This window comes from Sphaerodactylus townsendi, linkage group LG03 (genome assembly GCF_021028975.2).
Source record: "Sphaerodactylus townsendi isolate TG3544 linkage group LG03, MPM_Stown_v2.3, whole genome shotgun sequence".
NCBI classification, from domain to species: Eukaryota; Metazoa; Chordata; class Lepidosauria; order Squamata; family Sphaerodactylidae; genus Sphaerodactylus; species Sphaerodactylus townsendi.
In genome coordinates this window covers 64,419,036-64,445,697 of record NC_059427.1, presented here as the reverse complement: position 1 = coordinate 64,445,697, position 26,662 = coordinate 64,419,036, and the positions used below count along the sequence as shown (strand labels likewise).

Here is a 26,662-nt window from a genome sequence, read left to right as displayed (position 1 = left end):
ATCACCATCTCTGCTTATGACCATGGATATGAGGAGCTCTGAAGGGTCAAAGAAGCCTATATTAATATGCTCAGAAATCCAGGATATTCCCTTTTGAGAGCTATAGGTTTTGAGAACTTCTTTAATTGTGCTTTTACTATTAAATAGGATTCATTTCCTATACTTCTGGCAGCCAGAGAATCTTAGGACGCGGATGACACAGGTCTGGCAGGAGGAGTGAACATCCTGAGAAGCAACAGAGTCTTCAAACAAATCTTTTTATTGACCACTTTGACTTGACATAAAAAACTGACTTCTGTCTGTTTTGTCTGTTGCTTCCTCCACTCCAGAAGAAGGGAGTGGGCTTCCCCTCCGGTTGCAACACACACACACAAAGGAAACTGCAACACTGTTGCCTTACCCTGTTGCTTTGCTGTAATGAAGATTCTGACCTATTGCTGCTCTCCTAGCATTCCTTTGCTAGTGGAAATCAAATAATAGCTAACCTGAAGCAAAAAAGGCTCTGATTGCATGGCTGTCTGGAACAAGCCTCTTCCTTCTAGACAGCAGAATGGAAATCTTGAGTCATGGAAGAATTCCAAACAGTCAGAGGCCACATCTATATATAAGCTGGACTTATTCGCCAGAGGCTGCAACCAGTAATACTATTTGGCACCTTCCTGCTTTTAACAGTAAATAGCTTCATCTTTCTGTTGGGAGTCCCTTGAGCAGAAATACAAGTGCAGGCAGTTCTTGCAAGCAATTTCTTCTATTAAGAATTTTTTATTTTCTTTAATTAAATAAGCATTTCACCAAATGAAATCCACCACATTTTATTGGTTTTGCAGAGCAATAATAAGATCACAACTAAAATTCAGGTACAGGTTTGCAACATAAATAAGCATGCAATAAAATTGGTCATTACTGTGATAGTTTGCACCCAGGGCATACTGCCCAATTTCAATCATTTGTAGCACAGCTAGCAGGGAGGGAGGGGGTAGTAGGAGAGAACCCCTCACACAAACAACATGTAAAAAGAAGCTTATTTTGTAATACAACCTTTCTTGTTAAGTATTAAAACAATTAAGTTAACAGTGCTATAATAAGACTGTTGCACGTGAAAGCAAAACAAAGGGTTAAGTATACTACATGAAAACTATTCAGCTCCATAAGAACTCGAACTCGGCAGTCAGCCAAAGACACTCTTTGCAGGCTCCTCTTTAGGCTTATCAAAGACTGTCTCCCCTCCAGTGCGATCTCGACTGAATACGGATGGTGCTGCCGTGCCAGCTTGCTCTGGGAAAGAAACAGGAGCCAATTAACACTTCAGTTTGGATGATTTACATGCAACAGCAGCTGTGGGAAAACATGATAAAGGCACCTTTCTTTTTAAATGCTTGTAATACATAAACTTAAAAAGTCTGTTTGTTGCATGACCCATCCATACAGCCCTGCTGGATATCAGAGCATACAAGCAGGTGCACTATTAAAAATATAATGTATTAATGAAACTTCCCTTCCATATTGGAAGGCTTCTTCCCTGAGAAGACAGTTCTGTAATATTTAGTTATTAAAGATAGTTAGTTCTTATGACTTATATACCCCAATCCTGCAACAGTTGTATGATCATAGTTCTACTGAGAAGGGGGAACTTAGGGTGACTTCTATATTTGAACGGGTTTAGTGGTTGCTGCAGAGGCAATTATTTTTTTTGTGGGCCAATCTTCCTTAAAAAAAAAGCTTGCTTGCTTTTAAAAGGGGAAGTGAGAGATGTGTGCCCCCATGACAAATGTCCATCAAATAAAAAAAAAGACTCTCGGGGGAAGAGGGAACCTTGGACCCATTCTTAACATTTGGGTGAAATCTGTTTGGGAAAAAGCAGTCCTTAAGGTGAGTTAGCGTCATCTCAGATTTTGCTGGGCATTTAAATTATTTATCTGATCTGAGGCTAAGGATTAAACAAAGCAACCTTTTATTTTTACATGGTGAAGGCTCCAAGCTTTCCTAGATGAAGGCATTACTGCCAAAAGCTTATCTTGTGACCAGTATATATATTAAATACTCGTATATATTAAAAACTTGGTGAAGCTTATCTTGTGACCAGTATATATATATATATATACATACATACACACAGTATATATACTGTATATATACAGTGTGCTAAAGGTGTGCTAAAAGATGACAGGGAGATTGCAGAGAAGCTGAATGAATTCTTTGCATCTGTCTTCACCCAAGAGGAGGTGAGGAAAATTCCTGCACCTGAACCAAGCTTCTTAGGAGGCGAATCCAAGGAACTAGCGAAGATAGTGGTAGACAAGGAAGAAGTTCTGGCAGCCATTGATAAACTAAATGCTACCAAATCCCCTGGCCCAGATTGCATTCATCCAAGAGTTCTTAAAGAGCTCAAGCATGAAATTACTGATGTTCTCGCATTAATATGCAACTTATCCCTGAAACCAGGCTCCATCCCTGAAGACTGGAAGATGGCCAATGTCACACCAATCTTTAAGAAAGGGTCTAGGGGGGACCCAGGAAATTACAGGCCAGTCAGTTTGACATCTGTTCCTGGTAAATTAGTAGAATCTATCATTAAAGATAAAATTATTAAACATGTAGAAAAGCAAGACCTGCTGAGGAAGAGTCAGCATGGCTTTTGCAGAGGCAAGTCCTGTCTTACAAACTTACTAGAGTTCTTTGAGGGTGTAAACAGACATGTGGATAAGGGGGAACCAGTGGACATTGTCTACTTGGATTTCCAAAAGGCTTTTGACAAAGTTCCTCACCAGAGACTGTTGAGAAAACTCAGCAATCAGGGAATAAGAGGGGAAGTCCTCCTATGGATTAAAAACTGGTTGAGGAACAGGAAACAAAAGGTGGGTATAAATGGGAAGTTCTCACAATGGAGAGATGTAGGGAGTGGTGTCCGTTTTGGGACCAGTGCTCTTAAACCTATTCATAAATGACCTGAAAGTAGGGGTGGGTAGCGTGGTGGCCAAGTTTGCAGATAATACCAAATTATGTAGGGTGGTGAGAACCACAAAGGATTGCGAAGAGCTCCAAGCGGACCTTGATAAATTAGGTGAGTGGGCTAAGAAATGGCAAATGCAGTTCAATGTAGCAAAATGTAAAGTGATGCACATAGGGGCAAAAAATCCAAACTTCACATACATGCTACAGGGGTCAGTGCTATCAGTCACAGACCAGGAAAGGGATTTGGGCGTCTTAGTGGATAGTTCCATGGGAATGTCAACTCAATGCATGGCAGCTGTGAAAAAGGCAAACTCTATGCTGGGGATCATTAGGAAAGGAGTTGATAATAAAACTGCAAGGATTGTCTTGCCCTTATATAAAGCAGTGGTGCAACCGCACTTGGAGTACTGTGTTCAGTTCTGGTCGCCACATCTCAAAAAGGATATCGAAGAGAGAAAAAGTGCAGAGAAGGGCAATGAGGATGATTGAAGGATTGGAGCACCTTCCCTATGAGGAGAGGCTGCAGCGTTTGGGACTCTTTAGCTTGGAGAGGAGACGTCTGAGGGGGGATATGATTGAAGTCTACAAAATTATGCATGGGGTAGAGAATGTTGACAGAGAGAAATTTTTCTCTCTTTCTCACAATACTAGAACCAGGGGGCATTCATTGAAAATGCTGGGGGGAAGAATTAGGACTAATAAAAGGAAACACTTCTTCACGCAACCTGTGATTGGTGTTTGGAATATGCTGCCACAGGAGGTGGTGATGGCCACTAACCTGGATAGCTTTAAAAGGGGCTTGGACAGATTTATGGAGGAGAAGTCGATTTATGGCTACCAATCTTGATCCTCCTTGATCTCAGATTGCAAATGCCTTAGCAGACCAGGTGCTCAGGAGCAGCAGCAGCAGCAGCAGCAGCAGCAGGCCATTGCTTTCACATCCTGCACGTGAGCTCCCAAAGGCACCTGGTGGGCCACTGCGAGTAGCAGAATGCTGGACTAGATGGACTCTGGTCTGATCCAGCAGGCTAGTTCTTATGTTCTTATGTTCTTATGTATAATATATATATTATACAGTATAGTATATATATATATACAGTATATATATTAAATACTGATATATATTAAAAACTGGGTGAATAATGTTTGTTGAATTTTGGAAATGTTTTGAGTCAATGAATTACTGGAATATAGGGCAAATGCTACTCACTTCAATTGAGAGCTACTCACTTCAATATACAAAATAGCGTGGAGAATGATCAAGCAATTGGAATATTAAGTCATATAAGCAGCTTTTTTGGTCTTGTTTGAATTACGATAACAATTATGTACTATTACGGCAACACTCATGGCAAGAAGAGTTTCCATAATAGCACAAAATTATTAAAGGATAGAAATCGCCGGGCTTTTGGGGAGCCTAGCCGTTGATAGGGGGCCCCCTCTCTCTCCCTTCCTCTCATAACATCAAGAGGATCCTACCGCCCCTCCCCTTTTGGGGTTTTTTGGGGGAATTTATAGCAGGCGCCATCTTGTGTTAATGTTAATTTTAATAATGTTGTATTTTAACGGGGTAGGGTTTATTTTTATCAGAGCCGTATTAATTTATGTTTACTGGATTTTACCTTGATATTGTGCTTTATTATACGTTGTTCACTGCCCTGAGCCCTCCGGGGGAGGGCGGTCTATAAACCCACTAAACAAACAAACAAACAAACAAACAAACAAACAAACAAACAAACAAACAAACAAACAAGCAAGCAAGCAAGCAAGCAAGCAAGCAAGCAGAGGTGGTTTGCCATTGCTGCCTTCTGCATAGCAACCATGGGCATTCTTGGTAGCCTTCCATTGAAGCATTGACCAGAAAACCCTTGCTTTCCAGGTGCTAACAAACTGGGTCTAGCTTGGCTATTTAGGCTGTTACTACACTGGTATGGCAGATGTTGGGAAGTGCTAACATAAAATAACCAGGGACTGCTTTGCAAGTTAGTCTGTTAATGAGGCACCACACCCACTGACAGCTTTCTGTGCCTGTACTGTCTTTTGGTTCTAATAGCCAACACAGTGGGGAAAACCTCTCCTGTCACACCTTCACTTGCTGAAAAGTGCTGTCAATTGCTCCCCTTTTAAACAACCACATCTGTTTCTTGTCAGAGAGATCAAAGAAATCTTAGCACATCGTTCTAAAATATACATTCTCTGACAGTATCAGCTTCTCCCTGCACCTTCTCCCTTTCCTGAGTCAAGCCACGGAAATAATAGGGTTCTGTCCTCCCAAATGCTATTTACCTGGTCACCAGGTCCTGGTGTATTCCTTGTGTTTTAGTGTGTAGGTGAAAGCATTTATTTATTTATTTGTTTGTTTATGCACATTTGGCAATGGGATGGGGAAACTGTGACTGGCTTTGCTCTTTCATTTCTATGTCTGTATTTAATCCTTTAAAAAAATTTTAAAACTTACTACTTACTACTACTGCTTACCTCCTATTGTTATTACTGCTATTTATTTATTCATTCATTTATTTCTGAAAAATTATTTCTGACCCATCACCAAAGTCACTGGGCAGGGTACAATAATAAAAACACAATTTAAAAATATGATTATATAAAATATCATTATAAAATTAATTAAAATGAGATAAAATGCAATTATAAATATATCTAAAAACCAGGAAATAGCTGGTACAGATCCCTCCAAAATACAAAGGGATCATAAGGGGGAAGGAGGGAAGGGGAGGCACCACCCAGATTGTCTTATTATACAATTTTATTCTCATAAATTACCTATCAGGTAACATAAAATTGTGGGAGGGAGAACACTTACAATTTTACTACAGGGGTTAGCCTTGAAAGTAGGACTGTACTCCAGGCCCTTGAAAACATGTACGGCTAATGTGTATTCAGTCTTGAATGCCAAACCATTTAAGGGCCATCAGAATCAATTCTCATGTTTAAGTAAACATGTTAGTTTGAAACTAGCTCATGTTTGTTAACAAGGTACTGATAATGTACTTACCACACTGCTTCATGACCTGGTAAGTTTTGGATTTGATTTCCTGGTTACCAGAGAGCTTTCCCTTAGCCCCTCTGAGGTCTTCTTCTTTCACTGGAGGGCGCTTCTTTTTGACAGGAGCTGGCTATAAAGAGACACCTTTATACTGTGAGAAATAATAGGTGATTTTGAAATCCTACAGGGGTTATTCCTCCACCCTGATCGCTGTTCGGATCAAGAGTCTGTGTGTTAGGTCTTGGAACTTTAACCCAATAAATGGACATTGAAGTGATTATCAGCAGCATTTATTGAAGAGGTAGTCAAGCATCATACTTGGCAAAGCAAGTTCTAATGAAGCTGGCATCTACAGTCTCATATATCCTCACCCCCCCCCCCCGAATCTCCCTTCCCTCTTTCCAGAGGCAGCATCTGGAATCGAGACTGCCCAAGGTCAGCAATAGATAGCAGCGGAGCCACCTCATCTCCTGCCCACAGGAAGATAACAGTCGTAACTCTTTTCTCTCAGGACAAACAAAGCAGGGGAGGCCTACTTCACTACAAAGCATGCAAAGCCATAAAGCACAGGTCAAGGAAAGAATGCATAGATGGCAGTGGTTACGTACAACAGACATGGTTACATATATCAAAATAAGCATTGAATTGTTACTTAAAGCTGGTTACATGGATTCAAGAATACATCCCTTTCACTCAGATAAGCATCTTCCTGACATTATATGAGTTCTAATCAACAGTCCTAGAGGAATTTGCACTTTTGGCTCCCATACCCAAACTTATTTCTGCAGTGTCCGTGAAGACCACAGGCAATTTTTGTCCCAAATAGCCTAAGTCAAATATACAAAATATACAAAAATACAAATTCCTTCAAAACTATCCCTTTGTATGCCAAAACGGTATTTTAAAGACATTTTACTATTTTAGCACATAAAAGCAGTTTTTACTGGGTCCCCAAACTACTAGATTTGGGTCAGCTTCTGCAATATTTGTTGCAAATTAGGAGAAAAATCAACAGACTGCATTTTCCGCCCTCCCCCCAGTGGCACCCCCCCCCCCACTTACTTTAGTTCAGCCTGAAAGTGCAGGCTGGAAAAAAAGTGGACTGTTCACTTGAGGCTGAAAATGGCCTGGTGGGAACTACACTTCCCAGGAAACCTTGGGGCTCGCAAGGTCTACTGGGAAGTGTAATTCCCACCAGGCTGTTTTCAGCCTCAAGTGAACAGGCCACTTTTCCAGCCTGCACTTTCAGGCTGAACTAAGGTCAATGATAGGCTTTAGGGGGTGGGGAGGCAGAGGTAAAAGTGGGGGGGGAGGCGGGGGCCCTCCCAGGCATGCGCCTAGTGCAATGTGCACCCCCTGTCCCCTGGTAGCTCCGCCTCTGTCCTTAACTACTTGATTGGAACTTTTTAAATAAAGTTGTTTAGAAAGAGATGTAATACTTCAGTAATACTAACTGATAATGGCTGTTTGTTCTATTTATGAAGGAGCAAAGTAGAAGGGTGAGGCTTCTTCCTCAAATTCCAATGAATTATTGAAGTCACCAGCTTTTCTGACTGCTTCACATTGACATCCTTAGCAAATTTAAAGCAACATGTGGACTCTAACAATAGATTAACTCCAAACTGATTAGATCTTCTGAACAGCTAGTAGCTTCCAAACTACATGCATTGGTCCCTAGATGATCTGAACATGTACTCAAAATACTTTTCTTGAGAACTGCCAGGAATTCTTTCAATGTATTAATCAACACCATTGGAGCAGTTAGTGTATGCTTGTCTAATTCTTGTTGATTCCTAAAAATAAACATCAGTATCCTTGGACTTTCAGAGGTCAATGTATAGGTCAGAAACACATTTCCAACTTGAGAGTATGTCAGTTTCAATAACAGCAATTTTGTCCACGGTAGCCTTAATGGGAGGCCTCCAAGGAATACCATGGAGCCAGGCAATGGCAAACCATGTCTGAACATCTCTTGCCTTGAAAACTCCACTAGGGGTCACCAAAAGTCAGCTGTGAGTTGGTGGCAAAAAAGGATACCTGTTCAGTGTTATATAGTCAGTCTAACTCCTTGCCTTTTGAAGTTAGATATACTGTGATAACTTCAGTGACTTCAGTGTATGGATTACTATCAGACTATCCCCATCTTGCCTGCAGGATCCTTCACTGAGAATACACAGAGGTTCAAGATACGAGGGGGCAACAGGGACGAATCTAGTGTTCAACAGGCAAAAGAACAGTAGCAAAGGAGACATACCAGGTTTTTTTATATGTATGTATTTGGAAATACTCATACATTTTAGTGTTACTGATCACCCACTGCTCTAAGGTTCTCTTAATTGTTCATTCAAAATGATTTATTCAGTGTAAGCCTGACAGTATCAGCTTGACATTCCATTTTTGCTAAGATAAGAACAAGGACTAATGATGTATTCATCTTGGTATAGGCAGCAGTTAGCATGAGCGTAAGATTACTTATGTATTATATTAAACTGCCTGCACAAAAACTCTGAAGCTTTTAGGTTAGGCACATGAACTATTATTTGATTTACTAGCTCAGCAGGCAGGAAGGTGAGCAGTAATGGAGGTTTCTACATATTCTGAATGGTTCATGAAGAATGCATGAGAATAACTTGCTGCCAGTTCACTGTGGGAACAAAAGTAGCTCAGTTCTCTAGGGAACAAAACACAATAGCCAGCCAAAGTACACAGAAAAACAAAAAATCAAGAGCTTCTTAACTGGGTAGCTATTCTGTACACATAATTTGGAGCCAGGGAGCTGGAGAGTCATACTGAGGAGTGGTGGGCAGAAAACAGCTGGTTTAACATAATATTGAGGCTGCAAAAGAAGACCCCTGCTGGATCAGACCAGTTGTCCTTTTAGTCCAGCATCGTGTCTCACACAGAGGCCAAACAGTTCATCTGGAGGTCCAACAACAGGACATAGTGGCCAAGGCCTTACCCAATATTGCCTCTGTGGCGTAGTGGTTAAGAGAAGGTGTACTCTAATCTGGAGGAACCCGGTTTGATTCCTTGCTCTGCCGTCTGAGCTGTGGAGGCTTATCTGGGAATTCAGATTAGCCTGTGCACTCCAACACATGCCAGCAGGGCGACCTTGGGCTAGTCACAGCTCTTCTGAGCTCTCTCAGCCCCACCTACCTCACAGAGTGTTTGTTGTGAGGGTGGAAGAGAAAGGAGTTTGTAAGCCCCTTTGAGTCTCCTATAGGAGAGAAAAGGGGGATATAAATCCAACTCTTCTTCTTCTCCTCTTTGTGCTGATATTCAGAGGTTTACTTTTTTAACTGTGGAGGTTCCCTTTAGCCACCATTGCTAGTAGCCATGCCATATGGAGACTTCTTTAAAAGCACCCAGCGTAGCAACCTCCACCTGGATTTTTTTTTTTGCAAGAGGAAGTAGTGCTTTACATGGTTGGGGCCTTTTTCTCCAGTTAGTTCACCTGGAAGTTTGTGCTAAGAATATTCCTGAGTGGTAAGCTACTGTGCAGGGGTGGCTTACCATGTTATAACAGCCACCATATGGAACAATTTAAGGCAGCCTTCACAGAGCAGTTGAACCTGTGTAGATGCAGGCATTCTGCCAAGACTCCAGAATTACCTAGCAAAGTAGCTAACATTTTAGTAGCTGACAGAACAGCAGGTGTGTTGACTTCAGGAGCACAATATGACTCCTGCCAGGAAGAAGCATTATCCCTAATGTTACTGAAGTGACCAATTTAGTTATGAGCAACCTTTTAAGGCAGAATCCATTTCCAAGCTTGCAGGCACAACAATCCGTTCTATAATTTATCTGAGATTGTCGCAGGAAGAGAGTGCTTGTATGCAAGACTGCCTTGGTTGTTTTCAGAAGTGGTTCACTATTGAGAGCAAGTAAGCAGAACCAAATTTCTCCCCTCAGTTTCTCTCAGGGACTTCTGAATACTTCTGTACAAAATGTTCCTTTTATCCTATTTACAACATAACTTTTCCATTTTGAAATTTGTTGTTGTACTTGGACCACTGCAAGAATTTAAGTTCTTGCTGAATATTAGAAGTTTGTCACAGTGTTAAACTTTGGTACAGAGACAGAACTTGCTGTTTAGCAGTTAAGACTTTCACTTAGTATTTTGTAAAGACTATGCCCCTGAAAATGGAAAGCAAAAGCAACTGGACACAGTGGACTTTAATGACATTCCTACCAACTTGCAAGTAGATTTGAAACTATCCTGCACGCACCTCATTCTAACATAGTCTGTCCAAAACATAACCGAGACATATTAGAACAACCAAAACATAGCTTTTATATGTTTTCATTAATATTGGGGTCAATGTCTGGGGCGTGAAAAGGCTTGAGGCAAGAAAGCTATGCTAACATTTCTGTTATACTCACCCCCACCCCTCATTTAGAATTATTGGCTCGTTAGTCTTTCACACAAGAATGCACAGCTGAACTAAGCCCAATTAATCAAAAATAAATCTCACAGCACAAAAAACTGAAATTAAAATTAGTTGATGAAAAATGTATTCATTAAGTAGAAGAATTATAAACACACTAAATCTGCATATAAACTAAATATACTATCAGCCTTTATAATGCAATATTCAAAGAAAACACCAAAAAGGCTCATACCTGTGACATGGTTGCACGACTCACACAAACAGAGCTAGTAGTCCACTTGGTTAATGTCCAAATTCTGAGGTAGCCTGCAGAGTCTTATATAGATTCATGTGAGGTCATTGTACGAAGTCATCTTTCCAATCCCGTTCTGAAATGTATTGGGTTGACACAGCCTTGTTGTTGAGAGGTTTATTCTTAGCAGTGACTGAAGTCTGTAGCATTGACTAAGTTGGATAACTACAGCTAGAAGAACCACACAAGTGACAAGAAAAGACAGCTGGCCAGTAGAACTATGTGGAAGTCTTGTCCTCTGCTCGAACAAGTACTTGTTCCAAGGGAACTCTCTGAGGCTCTATTTATAGCTTTACAGAGCAAATGCTTTGTTGTAGATGCTCCATTTAGGTTACATCTATACATCTACAGATGCTATCCCACTGAAGTGAACTGAGCAGAACTTCATATCAAGAAGGAAATAGGTCTGTCAAAATATCTGTGTAATACTAATGAAGTGGGGTGGGGCAAACATATGGGAGAATCAGTGGGCAGGAGTGAGTACTTAATCTCTATTCATCTGAATCTTTCCTTAAGGTCCCCTCTGGGGTTGCTTTCTGCTCCAAAATTTTGGACTTCAAAATTGGATTTATACCTGTCTGAGGTAAATACAGTCAGGACATGCGCTAGCTGCATGGAGGGTAAGACTTCTTTCTCTCAGACTTCTCATGTTTTTAACAGGTACAGGTTTAAGAACCTTTATTTTATTTTATTTCTATAGTGTCCTCTCTTTTCATGTTTTTTACCATGATGCCATCAAGTATGTGGCTTTCACTTCAAAATTAAGCTGGTTATTATTAAGGTGTCAGTCATACTCAGGACACAAGGGTGTCTATGCAGTGGTGGGATCCAAACATTGTAATAACAGGTTCCGATGGTGGTGGGATTCAAACAGTGGCGCCACTGCACACACGCACCTCCAGTCCCTATTGGGCAGGGAGGTTGCTTTAGTAACCCCTTCTCGGCACTCAGAAAAAATTAGCAACCACTTCTAGAGAAGTGGTGAGAACTGGTTGGATCCTACCTCTGTGTCTATGGATGCATTTATTTGTATAAACTGAACTGCCACTATAAGCATATCAGAATCCTATGATTTTGAATTTCATATCTGTCTGTTCCTCAAAATAAAATAATCAGTTTGTTCTCGTGTTCCAACAGGTTGGACAAATGTAACTGTCAAACCATCTTGTCCTCAGATTTCCAGGGTGCTAGACAAAATTCTGTCTTGAGAAAAAGTGGTTTTCAGGCGCATACTCAATTCAAATAAATAGGGTAACCCAATAAATCAGAACCATTTTAGCATTTACATCTCTAGAAGTGATGTGATTAGGGAAGGATGCTGATCACGGTGCCTCCCCTCTACTTGGTTCTTTTGTAAAGCTGCTCTTGAGCCCTGGAAGACCTTCAGAAATAGTGTGAGGTCCAGTGCAGGGGAACTAGTAGAATCCCACTCTTTGCATGAGTGAAAACTTTGAAACTTCCTCCTTAGGGAGATTCATCTGTCATTCACCATTGTTGTTTTCTGCCAGCAAGCGAAGGCTGTTTTGTTTTGTCTGACCATACCCACAGTAATTCACATGGGCTCTTCTCTCTGGTTATATTGCTGGGTGTTTTTATGTCTAAATATTTTTTTTTCAACTGTGTGTGTGTGTGTATATAATTTTAAATGCTGCTTACTGTTTTAAATGTTTTGATGCTTACCATCTGGGAGATGATATTTGGGTGGAAAGGCAGCACAGAGATGTTTAAAATAAACACATAAAAATACACTCTTGCTCAAAAAAGGCAGGGTGCCTAAGCCAAGCCTGTGAATTAAAGTTGGACTTTCAGAAAGCTGCGATTGTAAAGTTTCCTTTACCTTTTATTAATACTGTTATTTGGTCAATGTCTTTTATATCACTCTTCTTCCACAAAGCTTTCATTGCATTTTTATCCCGATAAAAATCTTATGAGGTATGTCAGACTGACTGTGTGTGACCAGTTCAAAGTTATAAATTAAGTTTCATAGATTTGAACCCGGGTGCTAGTCCAACGTACTTCTTGTCATTAAAAACATTTTCTATTACTGTTTCCAATTTCTTTTAGTCATGAAATGGACTAAATGCTACAGTTAAATGTCAAATAACAAGACAATAAAACAAATCAAATGCTACTGTTAGATGTCACAGATACGCTCCATGCTCAGCTTGACTGAGGTGGATCAGCGCTGCTGGTGCTCTTGGATCTTACCGCAGCGTTTGATGTGGTCGATCACGATCTTTTGACCCACCGCCTGGCTGCTGCCGGGGTGCGGGGCACTGCCCTTCAGTGGCTTGCCTCGTTTCTCCGGGAGCGAAGATAGCAAGTGTGGTGCGGGGACTGGGCCTCCCAGTGGCACCCACTTACTTGTGGTGTGCCTCAGGGAGCTTTGTTGTCTCCACTGTTATTTAACATCTATATGCGACCCCTTGCTCGGCTGGTGTGGAGCTTTGGGCTGATCTGTCATCAATAGGCTGATGACACTCAGCTCATTCTGTTGATGGAGGCGGGGACGGCCGTTGCCCCTGCGGCTCTACAGCATTGTCTGGAGGCGGTTGCTGGTTGGTTGAAGCAGAGCAGGTTAAAACTTAATCCAATGAAGATGGAGGTCCTTTGGCTGGGCCGTGAAGGGGGGGGGGGGGGTTTTCAGCACCGCCCGGTGCTGGAGAGGTCTCTTTGACGCCAGAGGCCCGCACTGGATTAGATTGGCCAGCCTGGGCGTCCACCTGGATTCATCCTGCTTTCCATGGAGACCCAGGTGGCTTTTGCACATATAACGCCGGGTTGCTTTCTTCCCTGCATCATCCGCCAGAAAGCCCGGCGACTGGCCCCTATCTCTCCCAGACCGACCTGGCCCACGGTGATCCAATACATTACAGTCACCTCAAGGCTGGATTGTATGAGTAATTAAGCTCTCTGGCGGGCCTTCCCTATCGCGGCTGATCCGAACTGAAGCTGGTCCAGAAATGCGTCGGCTTTCGCCTTCTCATGGGGTCTCCAGTCCAGAGACCATATCACCCCATGTTGTACAATTGCATACCGGCAATGGCTCCCAGTGGAATTCCGGATTGTCTACAAGGTGTTGGTTTTGACCTTTAAGGCCCTTTATGGCCAGGGGCCCTCATATCTACGGGGCTGTCTTAGCCCATATGTCCTGAAATTAGCATCCCTCCCGATCCCAGCAGAGGCCCGAGAGTCTGTTGATGCGTCCCGGCCCCTCCAGCCCAGTCGCGGCTGGTGGGTCTCCACGCGTGGAGCCAGGGGGCATTTACTGCCTTGGCCCCCTGCCTGGCAGTGGAGCAGCTCTTCCTCCCAGCAGGATTGGGGCCCTGGCTTTAGGGACCTCGGAGAGTTCCACAGGGCCTGCAAAACTGTGTTGTTCCACCGGGCTTTTGGGGGGGCCGGCTGCTGAGCCTGCCCCTCTTTTGTTGCCTGCTCACTGGCTATATATCTGACCATCTGCCTACCCCCTCCCACCCAGGGTTTGTCCACTGGGGTTTGATCCCAGACGCCTTTTATTATCATTCACTTTTTGTAGGTTACTGCTGCTATAGTTTTAATAGTTTTCAGGTTTTGTATTGTTTTAATTGGGGCTATTCGATTTGTTTTATTGTCTTGTTATTTGCTGTTGTACACTGCCCTGAGCCCTTCGGGGGTAGGGCGGTTTATCAAATCGAATAAATAAATAAATAAATAAAATAAACTGTATCAAGCCTCCTCTAATCTACTCAACCTCACTATTGGAAAGAACACTTTTCTCCACAGTAAGGAGCTCCTTATTGCCTATTATAGTTACAGTTATGCTGACAATATTGGATCAAGAATAGGGCAATATTAAGGTAGTTTTTTGTTTGATCGTTAAAAATCAAATTAACTCTGAGCATAGAGTGGGGCTCACCGAGTGAGTGGGTGTGGGAGGTAATTGTGAATATCCTGCACTGAGCAAGGGGTTGAGGTTTTTTCCAGCTTTATCAACTTTGGTAAATAATTTCTATCAACTTTGGTAAATAATTTAAAATATACTCTAGTTTGAACCATCATGGAGAATTCAACATCTACTTGAATTCTGCAATTGGTTAACTTGGTTCAGAAGTACAATGCTAAAAGTTATGCGTTTGTGAGGCAGGGTTGTTTATTTGGTCCAGGACCCAAACAGGACAATCTATTTTGTGTGCTCAACGTGAGTTAGGGGCTTCTGCTTCTTAAGCAACCTCTTGGTAAGCTATTTTGAAGCTAAGGAGACCTTTAAAAGCAGACTGTGGTACAGAAAAATTAAGCCTCTGTGTCCAAATTTTAAATAGTTAATCATTACACAGAGCATGCTCATATTTTGTGTTTCATGCTTCAGGCAACAGGACAAACATCCAATTCTGTCACTTCAGGAAGTATCCTTCCTATCATACCAGTGATCAACTGTGGAAGTTCTATGCTTCAAGGATTATCAGTGCCAGTAGTTGAAGACAAAGTCAGTTTTGCCTTGGTTGATGACACTGAAATGGATCTTGCAGAGGGAGAAGTCGTCTTCTTTTGCCATTTGCATCCCAGGAACAAACGGGGTCGGATTATGCAGACTCTTATGAAAATTTGAATAAGCTATAAAGTAGCCTGGGAACTGTTCTTTTTTTACATTTGATCCAGGTGCTTGTTCTGTGCCAGGAACAAAATACAATCTCAAAGCAAAAACAAACCCCATCCCAATATGGATGACATAAACATTATGGTGGCCCTTTCTGAATATACATCATTTAATTTTTTTAAAGGATCTGCCACCAATTGAACTCATTCTAACTACAGCTAAGGGGCAGGTCATGAACTGAATACCAGAACTGATGAATTTGTATGAAGTCAAAACTTTATTGTAAACCATTATTTAAATACATCACAACCTCCCATTTTAATTCAACACCATGTGTTAAATAATATGACCCAGAGGGCATTGTGGCTCACATCTTTAACCTCACAGAGAATATTTCCCTCTTATTTTTAAGCCAAGCATTCCTCATTTGAAATAAACAAAAACCCTTTCTTATAAAGGCAATCCCTTTTTAAAAAAAACAACAACAACCAACATACTGCAGTTTTACTTTGTAAAACCATAGTACTTCACAGTCATTTAACTGGAAATTTTAAAAGACTGGATGTATTGCAAGTCTTTCATGATCCACTGTGGCTGGATGTGTGTTTGTTCACTACCACTTTTGCACAAAAGCTGCAGCTCTGGGATTAGCCATGCACAAGGGGCACAGACACAGATGCCCAACTTTCAAAACAGAGAAGGTTAAGTCTGAACATCCCTCCATCCCCTTCCCTCCCAGAAAGGCATAGATAAAAAAAATACAAAGCACATGCCTTTGAGGGAATGTTTACAGAACAATGTATTGTCGAAGGCTTTCACGGCCGGATTCAACTGGTTGTGGTAGGTTTTCCGGGCTGTGTGGCCGTGGTCTGGTGGATTTTGTTCCTAACGTTTCGCCTGCATCTGTGGCTGGCATCTTCAGAGGTGTATCACAGAGAGAAGTCTGTTTCACACAGTGTGAAAACAGACTTTTCTCTGTGATACACCTCTAAAGATGCCAGCCACAGATGCAGGCGAAACGCTAGGAACAAAATCCACCAGACCACACAGCCCGGAAAACTCACCAGAACCAGTTTACAGAACACTTTGCATTGTTCTAGTTCAGTTTGTAAGTCAACGAGTATGAGGTCTTTTCCCTGAAGAGAAGCTTATAACACATTTTGTTAGCTACATTAAGATAAAGCATTTCACTTAAAGACAGTCAAGGAGACATTAAAACATCAGAATATGAAAACTGCACAACGACCACAGGATTTCCAAAATAATCATTGCTCGGCACTTGATATCAGGATCAGCCAAAGAGGCAAATCCACAGCAACTATTTGACTTCTGTTTCTCATCTGTTTGGCAAGGAAAGCTCCTCCTTTTTTCAAACTGAGCAGTGCACTGTACAGCTATTTTGAGTGCAGAACGGAATAGAAGTTAGTCACCTTTTTAAAAAGTGTAAGCTGAAGTACACGTCTTTGTGATGAGCTTTTTACATGCCTAGCAGCCTGGCCAATCAAGTGACTGCAACGTTTGGAGAGTGAATTTACATATTGTCTACTTGGTCATCTTCCAAAACTGTCATGATGTTAACTCACTGAAGAATAAGCCAGCACACTCTCATCTGCTTAACTGCAAGACAAAATGAAGCACTACATATTTGTAACCCCTTTTAAAAGGGAGGAAAACCCAATTTTTTTTCAGATGATCTTTCCTGATTTTTGGAAAGGGCCTAGATGCAATGTAACAAATCCAACAGCTAACTAGAAAGCTGAAAGGAAAAAACTACATATAATCCATTTTATAATTATTTTTTTTTTACACGAGGTACATACAAAAGTGGGAATTTGACCAAGCCCACTTTCCAGCCAGAATCTTTTTAAAAATGTGATCAATTTCTTGCAGATATGTCTAATATCAAAGGCTGTAAGAAAGGATAGCTATATAGGGCTTCCATGTACAAACAAATGTATACCTTCGACACTTTGGACATAACAAAATGGCCATCCCTTTCAAGCCCTGCTTAAGAGAGCCTAGTATGCCAAACTGCAACGAGAAAGGAAATCAGGTGAAGCTGCATTCTTTTCTGCCACACAAGACTGCCAGAAGGAAGGAAGAGGTGCTGATTTCATTCAATTCATTCACCTCACTGGAGACTCATGTACTGTGCCACATTTTGACCATAAGAATCCCATGATCCTCAGAGTATAATTTTGGACAAACAGCAAGCTGCTAAGAAAAGGGCGAAGTGATTGGGAGAGAGCCACACTACATGGAATTCACTGCCCTATTTTTATTCAGTAAGAACACAATTTGTGCATCTCTGTACTTGAACCATTTGTGATTTCAGCAAATAGTGCTTTATTTTGTCATATCATTATATGCCTAGAACAACTGCCTTTCTGATATTGAACCATTCTGTTGGAAGCAAAATAACATATCATTTTTCTATTTTTTATCATCCCTAAAATCTTGAGTTAAGCTGCTGGAGGGAGCCAATGCTGTTCTATACAATAGTTAATGAAAATAACCGCAACACAATTAAGGCTTTGGGTTTGTTTGTTTTTTCAAGCAATACCCTTCCTCACACACACACTGTCCAAAAACAAAAAAACAGATATTTTACATAACAGAAACCGAAGGGAAAATGAATAAAATAATTTGGATTCAATCAGTTATGTGCTATTTGAATAGCAGGCATTCATTCGTACCTTAACTACCACAAAATTAGTTTTTCCCCCAACCTTAGTCCATTATACACCTGAACAAGTATCTGCTAGTGTCTTCCTGAATTTCCAAAATGCTATTAACCATTCCAACACACTGAAAAGAATCTCACATAGGCGCAACAGAACCTGCTTTAGTGTGCAACACTCGACAAATACTAATTCATACAATCAAATATTCTGAGAAAAGTAACATTAATAAGTTAGGAGGCAAAATTGATCAGGGACACTCCCCCTCAAAACAGAGGCTTTATCTGGTTTCAGATAGACAACAATGGGTCCTCTCCCTTCTTTTTTAACCCAAACACCAACAAGTAACAACATATTGTAAGAATATTGCAGCGCAAAGTAACTCCGGCCAGTATGTAGCTCTGAAATGTAACATCCATTAAAGTGTCTCATATGGGCAGTGGGATAATGTGAGGCCAACGCTGCCATGCTATGTTGAACTAGCAAAAAGGGAGAGCTTTAGAGCTTATCTTCTAAGGCCCAGTCACTTCCAACACAAGCATCCTGTGTAACTTACCACGTTTAAGACCAACTACACATAAAAACTGTAAAAAATTATACCTCTGAAAAATTCGGAACTTTTGTCAGTGAATGTGTCTTAAGGCTTGAAATATAGTCCATTACCCAGGTCCTGTAAGTAACAGATGTGCTCTCCCCATTATTTGAAAACCACCTTTGCTGCTTTATGCCATGTCAGAAGATTTAAATGAACATGGAAAATGGTCAGATGGTAAGGCAGTCACGTAAGGTTGGATGTGAAAGGACTGCACTGAAAGTTATTTTCAATAACCTTTGGGTAGCTGAAGTCAATAGGCAAACTGTAATAGCTTCAGTATACCTCTGCTTTACTCCGACTTAAAAGGGAGTCAGCCAGATGGAGTTAGTTTGGTCTTGAGGAAACTAAGGAATAGGCAGTAGTGATCAGTGCATTTTATAGTAGTCAACTGAATCTTATTGAAGATGAGGGGAAAAAACCTGAATGTTCATTGTTAAGAGGGAACAGAATTACTATTCCTGCTACACCACCATTCATTGTTGCAGGACACATGAAGGGTCAACTGTGCTATGTCCTGTTATTAAAAAAAATAAAAAAGAGGAATGTTGCTTCAGCTTTGGTGTAGTGAGATGTGGGATCAGAAAACTTGCATGTATGGAACCAGGGTTGTGTAAGCTTGTTCAACTGACAAACCATTGCTAATATTTGTTGCTTTTAGGCTAAAGTGCACAGGGCCAGGACTCTTACCCACACTGCAGAACTGACCAGTGGTGTAATCCACTAAGCACTGCTAACACACAATTGCTTTTGGTTCAGTTAGGTTTGTACAGCATTCCAACACAAGGCTACATAGATCTAGTGGCTACCAGGCCGTTATTCCCTTTTGTTGCCACGTTACTCTCCTTTGAATGATAAGAAAAAATGGATAAAAATTTTGTTGCAAATCTTTTGACCTTGTAACTGCACACAAAGAGTAACAGCATCATTTTCTCTGACAAAGAGAATCCTTAAATATCCCAGTATGAAAATATAACTTAAATATAAAAGTTGAACAGGGTAGAGAACATTTGGAAGAAAACAAAAAAATCTGTTCTGCCTATTACTTCCATAGGTACCTTTAAGAAATAAACCCATACATAATCTTAAATTACAATTTGTATTCATAAAACTATTCTGCTCTAAGAATAAGTTGCAAAAGCCAGTTTTAGTAATAAAAGGTATTGATTCAAATTTTGCTTATCCTGATGTCTCTTTCCGAATCTCTTGAACTACATCATTCAGAAGTCACGGCTGAAATGGTGATGCTCCACCGTCTCGTCCAAACTGTCACATCCAAATTCTCTTGTTGCTCGGAATTTTTTTTCACACTTGGTAAGACAGCAAACTTGCATATTTGGTCAGTGTTTCCATAGTGCAACTGAATAGGAATATATTGTTTGCAGATCTTTCTTGTATCAATTTCCAGGCAACAGGCATACTGACGCAAGGTGAAAATCCACTGACTATGGAAAATTCTGCCATAAAAACCTGCAATTTTGCAGGCTGTAGACTGTGTCATACAGGCAGACCAAATCGATGCTTTTTTTTCTTAACAGACTTTAAAATAGTAAGTCTTCGATGATCTTCTTCAACATCGGACTCTTCCATTTCATCATCTGCTGAAATTAGGATCTAGAGAAATATTATAGCAAATAATTAGAGAGACTGTTTTTTTAATTTCCCCTCCCTCCTCCCTGAAATATATTCAAAGTCAAACAAATAAAGAAAAAGATTCTTAAAATTATTGAAAGAGAAGAACTGATCAAATGAGAAGTGTTTTAGTTATTTATTATTCAGTTAAAATATTTATCGCAATTATTTGAAGCCTTTCAATCTTATAAGATTCAAGGCAGCTTACAATGTAAATAATTACAAAACCAGTCATTAAAATCAACAGTGTAAAACTGCTTGTAGGCAGAATAACTAATCACATGTCATCATAAATAAAACTGTCTTCAGCTGCCTCCTAAAGGTCAAGATTGAGAGAGCAAGGCTGCAAACCTGGCTTTTCAAGGGGAATGTAACCCCATTCAAAACAGGAGAGATCTCAAGTCCCAGGTCTGCCTCTCTGACTTGTCAGGATTGTTTGTTCACCCTCATCCAGTCCATTACTGACTCCAAGCACTGGTTTAAAACATCAACAACATTCTTGGAATTTGGTGGAAAAGAAAGATAGAAATTGATATTATCTGCTTGCTGGTGACATTGTAGCCCCAAACCTTTGATAATTTTTGCCAGTGGCTTCATGTGGATATTAAATAGAATGGGTACAGCATCAAATTCTGTGTTACCCCACAAGTCAATGGCCATGGGGCAGAGCAGAAATTTCCTAGCTGCACCTTCTGGGACAGGCCTCAAACTGTCTAAAATGGTGTCCCAGTGCTAAAAGGTACCATGATCTTAACCATCTCTCTCACCATATAACAAGAAACACTTTGGGTCAGCTGATCTTTAGTTGCTTAGTAACACAGAGAACTTTGAAAAATTTTTAAAAGCCACAACATGCCTGACAAATATCCAACAAAAAGCTCTTAGCTGTACAAACAGAAGCATAATTGAATAAAGTTGTCTGAACGACTGGGCACATTTGTACATTTCAACAATGACTCCCTTTAAAAAATGGATTGTCTATTCTCTGCTGCCATCTCACACTAGAGTGTACACAAAGCCATTTACAAAGAGAATGGCCAGTCTCAGATGTTACCCACTTGAGCACAAGTCACTTCTGTCCATTAAACCCAGCACTGTAAGCTGTGTTACTAGTTATGAAGAGTAGATTTGTTTTTTCTTCTGTTCCCAATTAGTTTGATCCTTAGTTGCCTTCATGGTAGTGTCTTTCATTAAACCCATGTATGGATAACAAGCCACAGTTTCGAAAACTTCTTTAAATTTTAGATGTGATGGTGAAAAAAAACTGACAAAATGTGTCAGTTGTTGTAATGATGAGTGAGAGCAATTAAAATGTTATTAGTAACCAACTTTGGCAAAAGTACTGGTCAGATTTTCAGTGTGGATTAGCCAGAAGATTAAGTAGCTGACGGTTTAATGGACAGATAGGGATAATTTTATGTCAGGAATATTGTTGCACAGGGCCTAAAAGCACACACACACAAAAAGTCAGTAAACTGAACTAATTCTCAGTGTCAGAGAACGACAGAGGGAAGGCTTCATAGCACAGAACTGGCAATTTAATTGATCTCTGGGGGGTAGGGAACAGTCCAACTGGATTCTTAAGATAGTACTAAAGTGTAAGAAAAGAAACTGAAGGTGCAAAAAAGGAGCAGTAAATGATAAGCGCATGAGGAGTTATATTCAGGACTTGCCTCTGATTCAGACTCCTCATGTGAGGCTGCTCTCCTGTACCGAACTTTGCTTCCATTCCTTGAATCGAGTCCTGCTTCTTTCTCTTCAAGCTTAGCTTTCGTCTTCCCTTTTTTCATCAGGAAATTATCAACTACCCAGAGCATTAATGCCTGGTACAAAAGAGAGGTCTGCATTAGTGACACCCATCATTCATTCTATGAGACAACAGTAAAATTTAAAGGACGTTTCATGTTATTATAGTAAAGTCTACATAATGCTATTTGGGTCACTAAAATGCTGAAGTTCAATTACTGCATTTTCCCAAAAGTCAAAATTTGGGATGCTCAATACAAGCAGAACAGCATAAGCAAACAAAGACTAATCAAGGAAGTTTTTTAAAAAAATAAGCTCTCAAAATGACTCTTGAACCTACTGTTAACATTCTGGAGTCATGCTCAAATTAAGGCTGGTATCTAATGGAGTTTCTGCAGGCTGAAGAACCTCCCCCTCAAAAAACATGACTTTCTCATACCTCTCTCCCACTGCAAACCAAAATGCTCCCCCAAAACAACCCCCTGCACCCCCAAGAGTAGCATTTTAAGGGGATATCATCTTAAGGAGCATTTTGGGCTGCAGCTGCAGGAGAAAAAGTCATGCTCAGGTGGTGGAATTCCTTTTGCCCATGGAGTACTCCAGTGGATTCAAGCATAAGTGGCTGGTTATATCTGGATTAGAATTACGATGCTGCACTTTCACATGTCTTGTTCACCAATATTTAAGAAATGTTTTATTCTTCAACATCCTTCAAATGTTTTATTCATCAATATATTCTATGATGCAAGAGCCAGCATGGTGTAGCAGTGGACTCTAAATCTGGAGATCCAGGTTCGATTCCCCACTCCTCCACATGAAGCCTGCTGGGTGACCTTGGGCCAGTCACAGTTGTCTCAGAACTCTCTCAGCCCATGCATAGGCAGTCAATGGCAAACACCCTCCAAAAGTTTCTTGCCTTGAACACAAGAGTCTTTTTGGCTTCATAGAATATTTGGAGACACTCAAACAAGCAGCAACAAAATATCCAACTGGTCAATTGACCTGTCCTAAAAGATGCAGAAAAAAATGCTTCGTGATTCTAATAAATTCACTCTTTGGATATGCAAGGATAAGCAACTTCCAGAGATACTATAAAACTGTGGCTTGGGTGACTGTTAAAGACCCTCAGTTCAGTTCCTTCATTGAGGTATTTTAACTTTGTTGCAGCTTTATTTTATACTTTGATGTGATTTGTTTAAAACTGTCCTTCAAATATGCTGCAATCTAAAATGAACTGGAATAAAAGAATGGGTTTCAAAGCAATAAGAAACAGATAACTGATGCCTTAAAATTTTAAAGCATAATGATGGAGGGTACCACTGTCTCTCTTCTTTCAGATAATTAGCTTGATTATTCATACAATAATGCATAGTGTAGAAAGGCTACTTCTTTTTAACATTTTTAGAAATCAGAATAGGACTATAACCCTGTCATGCATTAAGTACAATGTTCATGAATCCATAGGCAAAATGACAGCATTCTACTTTTTAAACCACTGCATTTAATCACAATAAACACAATTTCGAATATCCATACTAAACCATACTAGCTCCTCAGATGAAAATGACGCCACATTTGCACTCTGTTTGCTAAGGATCCTTACCCATCCTGGCTAACAAAATCATGGAGGAGCCACATCAACAAGCCGTTAGTTTCTACCAGGAATCAATCATGAAATCAGGGCACCTTCTCTTGGCCACTCACTGAGAAGGTTATCTGTCCTCTATTTAAAAAACAATACTTACAGAAAAATGTTGTTGCCAAATATCAGTCAAACTCTAATGTGCTCTTTCTTGGAAAAGTGATTGAGAGAGCAGTAACTGACCAATTACAGGTCTTAGCTGATGAGCTCTGTCTGAATGTACACAAAAATTATGTCTCTTAGGTGCTCTTACTGGACTTATCTTTGGTACCGTGGATCATGCCATCTTACATCTGGAAACAGAAATAGATACCAGGGAATGTGTACTGAATGGCTTCAAATCAATCCTCGTGGATCAGACTCAGTCATCAGTGTAGGACCTTCCTTGTGGGGGTTCCACAGGGTACAATCCTATCCCCTGTGCTTTTCCATCTCTACGAAAAGCCCTTAGGACAAATCATTTGTAGCTTTGTGGTTGGCTGTCATCAATATGCTGATTATGCAGTTCTATATCTCTTGATCCAAATCTCCCAGGAATGTAGTAGAGATCCTAAATCTGCCTGGCTGCAGTGCTTCCATGAGACAAAGTTTTTTAAAAATTGAAACTGAATCTCAGAAAGGCAGAAATAATGCTGGTTGGGAAGGTGTCCTTGAAGGACACTTTGCTTCCCAGTTAACCCTTACGAACTCAATTAAGAGCGTAGGAATTATACTGGGCCCAGTACTGCTGATGGAGAAGCAAATAAATGAAGCTGCAAAGAATGCTTTTTTCCAACTCTTGCCCAGAAGACGGCCCCCTACCTTGTTAGAGTCAATCAGGCCACCTGGATCCAATAACATTGAGACTACACTACAGTAATGCACTCTGCACAGGTCTTCCATTTGAAGTTAATTAACAGACTCCATTGGGTACAGAACATTGCAGCTTGAGTATCATCAGGAGCTAGGGAAGGCATGATTATTACTTCCATTCTGAAGTCATTGCATTGGCTGCCAGCAGCTGTTGGGCTCAATTCAAGGTTCTGGCTATCACATACAAAGTCCTTCCTATCCTGTCTCCATAGCCCAACCTGAAGTCCTTTTCAATTGACCATTTTCAAAAACTCTTTTCAATTGCCATAGCCCAACCTGAAGTCCTTTTCAACTGGCCAATTGGCCATGCTAGCAGGGGCTGATGGGATTTATAGTCCATGAACATCTGGAGAGCCACAGGTTGCAGACCTCTGCCATAGCCCAACCTGAAGTCCTTCAAAGTCCTTGATCCTTCACATCTGCAGGACCACCTCTCCCTCTACACTCCACCACAAAAGATATACCCACTTGAGCAGAGACTTCTGCAGGTGCCACCCTGCAAGTAGGCGAGTTCAGCAACTGTCTGTACTCATGCATTCTATGCTGCTGCCTCCGCCTTATGAAATGGCCTGACTAATGATGTCAAGAAGGCTTCCATTTTCTTGGTTTTCTCCAGATTATACAAATGGAATTATTCAGTAGGGCTTTTTGTGTACAGGTAACAGACATGTACCATAAAAAAATAGTTCCGAATGATTCTTTGATAGAGAGGAAGCCACTGGGGACTATACTAGTGTGTTCAGTATGTACTTTCTTGCTGTAAGTGGGATCCCATTATGTAATTTCTGCATCTTTCAACATGCCATGTTTATGCTTATGCTTTCTTTCAGCTGTTTCAGATTTCTGATATTTAAATCCTATTACATTGTCCTATTGTATTGAGTTACTCTATATGATGTGCCTTGAGTTCAATTAGAGACAGACTATAAGTAATGTAAACAAGTAAAATAATAAAGACAATGAATATTCAGAAAACATTCATTTATACCAACATTAACAAAGAAGGGGACTATCAGCATGACAATAGCCAGTTCCAAATCAGGGTTCTCTATAGGATTCAACAAAGCGACCTGCAAAAGAAAAAGGAACACATTAAGATAATACAATGACAGGCACACACATTTGTGTTTAATTTATTTTTTGTACCATAAGCAGAACTGGTTTAGTAAACGTGAAAAATTCATGGAACAAAACAGGCTTTTTTACATTAAACTTGACTGTTTGGCATGTGAAGCTCAAAAGCTTCTAAAAATATGCTCCCTATTTAACTGTAGATTTAAAGACTAAATTGGACATCCTGAAAAATGTCCAATTTCAAAGTACAGTGATATAACACCAGACATGACCAACAGTTTGGTTTTTAAAATTGCACTGCTGATTTTCAAAGCCTTAAATAGTGTAATCCTAGATGTGCTCTTGGAACATGATCATACGGTTGACACTAACCATGTTGAAAGTGTGTTGGACTAGGATCTGGGAGGCCCAGGTTCAAATCCCCACTCCGCCACAGAAGTTTCCAGGGTGACTTTGGATCAATCTTACTCCCAGCCTAACCTACCTCACAGGATTATTGTGAGAATAAAATTGAGAAGAGAACACTGTAAGCCTGTTTGGGTTTCTATCAGGGTATAAAGGTTGGGTACAAATCAAGTTTTTTTTAAAAAAAACCCTTGACTAGTAACTTACATTGTGAGCTGGCCTCAGGATAAGGATAAGGCCACACAAATGGAAATGGAAAAGGAGAGATTGCTTACTTGTGACTGAGGGAAGGTCTCCAGGTGGGAAGAGAATATACACTGGGGGACAAATTTGGTTTAATCTGGGACATGTGGATATGTAGCCAAACTGATTTAATTGCAATGTATGGACAGTCAGACCAATATGTGGGGAATGAAAATGTGGGCACACTTCTCTCCTTAGCTAATGTAGCAGCATCCTTTTGCACCAAGGGAGACTTTAACTAATTGTCTAACAGTCAGGTACTGGGCAAGGCTCAGCTTCTCTTAGGAGAAGCTATTTTCCTAAGCAAGAATGAGAACACTAGGTGCAGCTGTCCTGTTGATTTTGTAGTAATGGGCTAATATCTGATTACTGGTCCATGCAAATACAGCGAGAAGAAAAGTTGATCCTCCATTTCCAAACTTGCACTAGTCAAGGCTTGGCAGTGAGAGGAGCAGAAAACAAAGATAAAACAAACATGAAGCGTCTGAGAGGGTGAGATTTATTTTAGCCAAGTAAATGCAGGCTGCACAGCTAGTGTTTTGGTTGGTATGGGCAGCACAGAATGAGATCTAATACTGGTTTA

The 26,662-nt window shown here is 40.6% G+C and overlaps 1 protein-coding gene across 2 annotated transcripts in view; it reads right to left on the bottom strand.

Moving 5' to 3' along the window:
- Nucleotides 1-796: 796 nt before the first annotated feature.
- The window catches only part of LOC125429285 (musculoskeletal embryonic nuclear protein 1-like), a 76,580-nt gene continuing 50,714 nt past the window's right edge, over nt 797-26,662 (bottom strand). Inside the window, exons 6-11 of one of the 2 annotated variants that reach the window (XM_048490266.1) lie at nt 25,350-25,427; nt 21,791-21,940; nt 19,989-20,099; nt 13,909-13,924; nt 5,966-6,082; nt 797-1,275 (exon numbers count right to left, since the gene is read on the bottom strand). In XM_048490266.1, coding sequence (XP_048346223.1) covers nt 1,169-1,275; nt 5,966-6,082; nt 13,909-13,924; nt 19,989-20,099; nt 21,791-21,940; nt 25,350-25,427 — 579 coding nt within the window. In that variant the 3' untranslated portion in view covers nt 797-1,168. Of the gene's footprint in view, nt 1,276-5,965; nt 6,087-10,579; nt 10,836-13,908; nt 13,925-19,988; nt 20,100-21,790; nt 21,941-25,349; nt 25,428-26,662 lie in introns of those variants that run through there. The other variant, XM_048490265.1, reaches the window with a different exon arrangement.